Source organism: Salmo salar, chromosome ssa14, assembly GCF_905237065.1.
Source record: "Salmo salar chromosome ssa14, Ssal_v3.1, whole genome shotgun sequence".
Taxonomy (NCBI): Eukaryota; Metazoa; Chordata; class Actinopteri; order Salmoniformes; family Salmonidae; genus Salmo; species Salmo salar.
Window position 1 is genome coordinate 31,213,612 of NC_059455.1, and position 8,036 is coordinate 31,221,647.

An 8,036-nucleotide genomic window follows, 5' to 3' on the forward strand; every position below is an offset into this window, starting at 1 on the left:
AAATTCTTTGCGGATGCTGACAAAGGCAGCTGTATGGTGGGCCAGGCCCGTCAGTAGAGGCTAATTCGCCCCTGTAGTTAAGGCTGAAACTGCTGAAATGAAGTGCTGGCAGATTTTTTACAACTTTTTTATTTTTATTTAACCTTTATTTAACCAGGTAGGCCAGTTGAGAACAAGTTTTCATTTACAACTGCGACCTGGCCAACATAGAGCAAAGCATTACGACACAAACCACAACACAGAGTTACACATGGAATAAACAATCGTACAGTCAATAACACAATAGAAAAGTCTATATACAGTGTGTGCAAATGTAGTAAGATTAGGGAGGTAAGGCAAAAAATAGGCCATAGTGGTGAAATAATTACAATTTAGCTACTAAACATTGTCTTCTGACAGATGGCGTCATTCTATCACGGTGCATTGCCACAAGCTATTTGTGATTGAGGTGAATTAGACTGCTAGCTAGGCCTACTGACTGACTTTGTGCTGAGTGATGTGGCGTTAGTGTCCATACAGACTGGTTAGCAGACAGTCAGTGTCCTGGGGGATCCTTGTCACTCCAACCAGCGACAGAGTCGTTTGCCCCTATCAGTGTGAGCCTCTTCTCTCTGTCACTCACCCAGACGCCCAAACAACAGCCCCTTTCTACTTCCCTTATCACTCTGCCCGACGGGGTCGCAGGGTCAGAGCCACACTGAGCATGCCCAGCTATTCACTGTATTGATTTTAATTTTTGGGATGATTTGACGGTTTGTGTGTGGGAGGGAGAAAAGGGAACTGGGGGGGGTTGAGATTGAAGATGTAGAGTGATAAAGAGATAGAAGTCTGACTGGCAGTGAATGGAGGGAGATGTAGCCCTCCTCTTCTCTTCTCCATTCTCTGGCTCTATAACTGAAGGAGCCCCAACCCCAGCTCCAGTCCCCCTCTCTGACTGCCATTCAGGCCCATCGATCGGCCTCCCATCCCGGGCACCCCAGGGGAGGCCAGGGCCCAGGCGCTGGTTGCCTCCTTTGTGGGGGTTCCACCAGTTATCCAGTTCAGACTGACGGCTGACAGCGCTGATAAAAACATGTCCCCCTCTCCTCCTGTCCTGTATTGTCCACAGCAGACATGCTGTTCACAATGTGTAACCTTTAGATAGCTGGCTAGACTGTAACCCTCCTGCTGCAGACGATTATCAGTGGAGGTGGGATACAGTTTCAGCATCTGACCCCTCCACTGAGCCCTTTCATCGTCAGTGTCCTGACACTCAGAGGCTACACTAGGCTTCATATTAGAGAAAATACATGCTTGAGACAATGGAGTGAGGGTTAGGATTGATCTTAAGACATCACACTGCAGTGGCCGGATGTGGTCTAGGCTCTATGAGTGCTGCGAAATGCAGTTGCTCTAAAGCCTGCCAGCATATCCTTCGACCCCAACCCACACGATCAAAGAAGGTCCTTTTATGAAGGATTATCATAGCTTTATATTACAAACATCTAGTTATTTAATTGAAAATCCCATTTTGAATTATTATATTTTTTTCAATCAGAAATGCCTTCTTGAACATGTGAACATTCATGTGCCTTAATTACATACTCGTATGGCATCTGTAAGTAGGAATAACAATGTGAATTGATGAGCCTAGTTTAGTCAAGGAGAGAGTACTGAGCTATACAGGGAGAAAGAAAGGATCCTTCCTGGCTAGTCATGATTGGCTGAGATAATGGAGTGGTTGGACATGCCGAAAGATGAGTCCTGATTGGTTTGTCACGTCACAGAATTCTGTCTATAACAGAATGTAGGCTTCCCTAGTCAGAATATAGATCATCTTTGCTACCGCACATTTTTGGAAATATGCACTGCAAAAGTGTTGCTACAGCTCTCAAAAATATTGTTGCCCTGAATTTAGCTGGGTTTAAGTAGAGAGACTGCTTTCTGGAGGACAATGCCATGCCGACTCACATGCGTTTACATGTGTGGGTAGGTGAGGCTGAAGTTCAAGAGGGTGTGAACGATGCTGAATGGGCTTAAACAAAGAAGAGCTCTCTAGGAAGTGTGAAAATCTCATCAAAACTTTCAAAGGGCATTTGCTCCTACTTGTCTCTTAAGTGGGATAACAAGTTTATCAACTTTTAAAGCAGCATAACTTTCCTCCAACTACAGTGTATGATATACCACTTTGAAGACGGAGTCTGTACTTTCATAAAAAACAAAAACAAAAAAAACACTTTAATTTGATGTAAGCCTCAATAGAGAGTTCTGGACACATTTGTATTATTGTACCTTGTTTTTCGATCCTCTGTAACCTCACTGACCCTCTTTAACCCTCGATGTCATCTCTCTGTGTCCTACCCCAGGGAGGAGAGGGAGCGTTGGATCCGGGCAAAGTATGAACAGAAGCTGTTCCTTATGGATGTCCCCCAGTCGGACGTGCCCCTGGGGCAGCAGCTGCTTCGGGCTGTGGTGGAGGACGACCTGAGGCTGGTGGTGCTGCTGCTGGCCCACGGCACCAAGGAGGAGGTCAACGAGACGTACGGGGACGGGGACGGACGCACTGCCCTGCACCTGTCCTGCGCCATGGCCAATGTGGTCATCACCCAGCTTCTCATCTGGGTGAGTAGGTTGGGCTTCGAGAGAGGATTGTTTTCAACCTTGATTAATGATGAATGATCTTCTTGGTTGAATAAAGGTTGAATGATTCTAAATAAGATAAGATGGTTAAAGAGTTAAATAGATAGGGAAAATTTTATGGTCAGGGCCAGGAGTGTGTTCTGAGCATGTGACATGACCAGGAAAAACTCTTGGCTGTGGATGAAAATGGAGTACTTTGTGAGAATCAAACAATATACTGAACTAGCTAGAACACAATGTCAACTACACCTCTCTCTGTCCAGTCCACTTCTCCTCCTCCTCCTCCTCACACTTCTCCTCTGTTCCCTCAGTATGGTGTGGATGTGAAGAGTCGGGACGCGCGCGGCCAGACGCCGCTGTCCTGCGCCCGGCGGGCAGGAAGCCAGGAGTGTTCTGACATCCTGCTCCAGCACGGCTGCCCCAATGACCCCGTCAGCAGCCTGACCACACCCAACATGAGCCGCAGAAACCCTGATGTTAACCCTAACCCTAACGTCAACAATAACAACGCCCTCGGTGAACTCAACCGCAGTGTCAGTATCATGTAGAACCAGGAGTGGATCTGACCGGAGCGGACCGGACTCACGGATCACCAAGGCCTCTGAACATACACATACTGTGTCCCCATAGACTAGTGATCGTACTACTTTCCCAGTGCACAGTCCTCATTCTCCTCTTACTCTCCTTCATATTGTATAACCTAGACTGAGTAACTGACAGTGGAGTTATTTGTTTGTTGGCGCAACGGACAGGATAGAGATATTCCACGACACTGAGAGAGGTGCTTACCTGGTGGACATTGTATATTGTATTTGTTTTGTTGTTTTTCTCATATCATCACCACAGAGATGCATCTCTGTCAGAAACGATCATGATCAGCTTTAAAGCTTGTTATTGTTATTAAGCATCAACCAAATGAATGGCTCAAGATTTCTTCGTGTTTTTGGCATTCCCCCCTCCTCTCCCCACTCTGTACTAAAACATTTCCTCTCAGGTCTTCATCTGTTGGAGCCAGACTGGGTTTTTATTCTACTGTTATATGAAATGACTAATTCCATCCATTCATGCTTCCATGCCTACATGGAGAAAGATAAACACCTTCGTAACATTTTGCATTAGATACTCTAAAGGAACTTCTATGTTGGATGCACAGCGCATGGTAAGTGATACCATGCATAGTCATACAGGAAAGAAACTATTACTATCGATAATGTAATAGAGTTTACGACACGTAAGGTCCTCCATAATCCATGTCCCACCAATATCACAATTATTAAGGCTCTATTTGACCCAGTTATTATTGGTACTATTAAGTTATCAAACTCTTGACATGCCATTCATGTACAAAAGCATGTCTAGATGGAAGGTTGAAAATGATTGAAATATTTTACTTAGGGGCAAAAGGTTTAAACCATAATTTGAGATTTAAGAAATGATTGCACAATGGGAGAATTTTGGGAGATAGTAAATTGATTCATTTGTTGCTCTTGCAAATCATCCATTATTATAAGGGAAATTATGGGTTTGTTTTATGAGCACGGGACCGAATGTTTTTTCTGTAAAGATTCCTTTTCAATCAGAAATCTTTCACAGGTATGATTGAAGGAAGGAAATTGTATCATTAAGACATCTTTGTTGGAGTAATTTCTGAATGGGTTGAAGAGTGTTGATAATTACTTGACACATCACATATCCTAACCCAATTTTCGAACTACTACAGGCGTAATGGAATATCTGTTCACCTCCTGTGGCCGAAGGCCCTGTATATTGGCACTCATGATACTATTTCTTCTGTTGTGGCTGTGAACTATGTGGTGCGTGTGTGCGTGCGTGTGCTTATGTATGAGTGTGTGAGTGAAAGAGAGAGAGCAAGCGACTGAGTAAATCTGTGTAAGGACACCATTGGGAGAAAAGGTTAACATTTATAGTTGTTTGACTTAAATATGTTTTCAAGTGTACAGACCTAAAGTAGCTCTTCCTCCTATAAGATTTATCCTGAAACATTGTGGATTAACTTCCTCTCCAACTGACGTGACTAAACAACCATCCTTACTCAATGGACCTAACCAAGTACATTCAAGTGTCAAACTGTTGAGATGGCGACTGAACGGGTCAAGAAGGGATGAAGAGTAAAGCTGCGATGACTTGAGACACTATGGTAATTCTTCATGATAATATCCTATGTATATATCAGTATTGGGACAAGACAAGATAAAGGCGGAAGGGCTTTGACCATAGGAATATTCAAGTGATATTGGCATAAAGTCGATAGAGACATGTTTTTCTCCTCACTCTTCCGCTGTTTTAATGCTTGAAATTAAAACCCTGTTTTCTGGTCTTTAGTTTTACTGTGGCAGTGTTTATGCTTAAAGGGCAAAGGCTCTTCATATTAACCCTGGTACTTTATCTACATGGTTTTGTTGATTCCCAGCGGGCATAACTGGTTGGAATTATATCAGTTTAACCATATTACAATCTGGTTGTAAACTGGTTGGAATTACATCATTTAAACCAGCTTGGCTCGGTGTATTTCCTCTGTATTTGTAGTTTATTGAAGCTCACAGAATATCAATGGGGCTCCCGAGTAGCGCAGTGGTCTAAGGCACTGCATCTCAGTGCACGATGCGTCACTACAGTCCCTGGTTCGATTCCAGGCTGTATCACATCTGACCGTGATTGGGAGTCCCATAGGGCGGCGCACAATTGGCCCAGCATCGTCCGGGTGTGGATGGGGTAGGCCATCATTGTAAATAAGAATTTGTTCTTAACTGACTTGCCTAGTTAAATAAAGGTTAAATAAATAAAAAAATCAAGATGTGTTCAATCAGGAATAACCTGTAAAATACAGGATACACTTTCATCCCTGTTGTCCTGAACTGGCTCTCAGATTCAACCAAATTACATTTAGACTGATGGTCAACAGAGCTTGTAGACAGCCTTAAGTTATAACAGTACATTGACAAGTTGGTTTTTTCCTTAGGTGTACAGTATGTGTATAAACCACCATGGCACCAACTAAATTAAATTCATTCTTGAGTACATTTCCAAGTATGACTGATATATGATAGTAGATTATTTCTTATAGGAGTTTACGGTATATACTTACCTGATGCCATAGTACCTTTTCCCCCCTTGTAATATTTCCCTTCCCCACTGCTCTTAATGTTGCCTGACTATAACCATTATTCATTTTAAGCAAAGTGTTTTCCCCCAAAGACATGCTGTTCTGACATGGCACCCTATTCACTAAATAGTGCACTATTTTTGATCAGAGCTCAATGTGTGACCTGGTCAAAAGAAGTGCTCTATAAGGAAGGTTAATTACCATTTTGGACACACCCAGGATGTACTGTAGATATGGGCCCAAGATCCTTTATGACCAGACAAGCTTCCAGACAAACAATTGAAACGATTTGAGTTTCCCGGTCACTCTTTTGACTTGTCAACCCTATTTTTATATCTTGTTAAATTTTTCCTTTGTTTTTAAGCATATTTTTAGGTACTTTGGTCTCAATGTATCTACATTATCTGACCATTTGAGGTACTCTGTGTATAATGATGTACATTTGACATATTTATAATGCAGTATGTAAATATTGGTTGTTTTTTTGTTTAATTTTCCCGTGATTTTTTTTCTTCTCTGTTTACGTTTAGAACGTGAAACAAAGGTTAAAGCTAAAGAGTTACCTGCAGCGTGCTTGGACGCTTGGCTGACTGTTGAACTATTCAAACACTCCAATAAAACAATGTAGCCTTTCCTGGATTTGGGAAATAACAAGAAAGATGAAACGTGTCTCTCTCGTTGCATCTTCTTTAAATGACTTGTATGTATGTATGTATGTATGTATGTATGTATGTATGTATGTATGTATGTATGTATGTATGTATGTATGTATGTATGTATGTATGTATGTATGTACTAGCAACATGTGAGGCACAAGCTTACATTGTAACCACTCTTAAAACATGGTGCCACTCCCAAGGCAACATTGAAAACTCCCGTCTTACCCAAGTCCTCCATTTTCTTAACGGCACTTCCTATCTAACTGTCTGTGTGATATACTGTGATGTGCCAATATATGACATTCTGTCTCAATATCCAGGTTTAATACATTTAAAAGTATTATTTTACAGTATATAAGTCATGGATATAGGATCATTAGCCAGCCTCAATCAGGCAGATCCATTGAAGTTAGACAGTGAAGACAACCCACTTGTGTTGGTGTGTTTCAAATGAGCATTAGTGTTGGGACACTGGGGATGTCCCATTGGTGTGTATTGTGTGTACCCAGTGGTTGAAAAAGTACCCAATGGTCATACTTGAGTAAAAGTAAAGATACCTTAATAGAAAATGACTCAAGTAAAAGTGAAAGTCTGTCACGATTGTCGTAAGGAGTGGACCAAAACGCAGCGGGAAAGTGTATACTCATCTTTTTTTATTTGGAGAAGGAAAAACAAAATAAACACGTATACAAAACAAACGACTCCAAACAGTCCCGTCAAGTGCAACAAACACTAAACCAGGAAATAACTACCCACAAACCTCCATAGAACAAACACCCCTATAAATAGGACCTTCAATCAGAGGCAACGAGAAGCAGCTGCCTTCAATTGAAGGTCAACCCAATAAACACCACATAGAAATAGACCAACTAGAAATAACATAAAAATGCACTAACATAGAACATAACCCAAACAACCCCGAAACACCCTAAACAAACACCCCCTGCCACGCCCTGACCAAACTACAATAACAAACAGCCCCTTTACTGGTCAGGACGTGACAAAGACACCCAGTAAAATACTACTTCAGTAAAAGTCAAAAGTAAATGTAATTGCTAAAATACACTTAAGTATCAAAAGTAAAAGCATAAATCATTTCAAATTCCTCATATTAGGCAAACCAGAGGGCATCATTTATTTGTTTTTTCTTTATTTACAGACAGTCAGGGGCACACTCCAACACTCAGACATAATGTGTTTAGTGAGTCCCCCATATCAGAGGCAGTAGGGATGATCAGGATGTTCTCTTGATAAATACGTGAATTGGACCATTTTCCTTGTCCTGTTAAGCATTCAAAATGTAACGAGTACTATAGGTTGTCAGAGAAAATGTATGGAGATAAAAGTACATTATTTTCTTTAGTCAGGTAAAAGTAAAAGTTGTCAAAAATATAAATATAAAAGTACAGATATTTGAAAAAAACTACTTAAGTAGTACTTTAAAGTATTTTTACTTAAGTACTTTACACCACTGTGTGTACAATTATTATCAGTGTGTATACCATTGTTACAATTATGTTTCAGGGGTACCAGAACGTGGCAGAGCTCAGATGCTTCCTTCCTATGCCAGTCCTTTGGCTAAGTGAGTTACCCCCTCAGTTACCCCCTCTACCCCTCCACTTCCTGCTCATGTG

General features: G+C 41.5%; 1 protein-coding gene across 5 annotated transcripts in view; it reads left to right on the forward strand.

Annotated features, from left to right (window-relative positions):
- The window catches only part of LOC106569352 (arf-GAP with GTPase, ANK repeat and PH domain-containing protein 3), a 300,794-nt gene extending 294,386 nt beyond the window's left edge, over nt 1-6,408 (forward strand). For all 5 annotated transcript variants that reach the window (XM_045694203.1, XM_014140651.2, XM_014140649.2 and 2 more), the window contains exons 17-18: nt 2,346-2,601; nt 2,931-6,408. In XM_045694203.1, the coding sequence (XP_045550159.1) occupies nt 2,346-2,601; nt 2,931-3,167 (493 nt within the window). In that variant the 3' untranslated portion in view covers nt 3,168-6,408. The remainder of the gene's footprint in view (nt 1-2,345; nt 2,602-2,930) is intronic.
- The last annotated feature ends 1,628 nt before the right edge of the window (nt 6,409-8,036 follow it).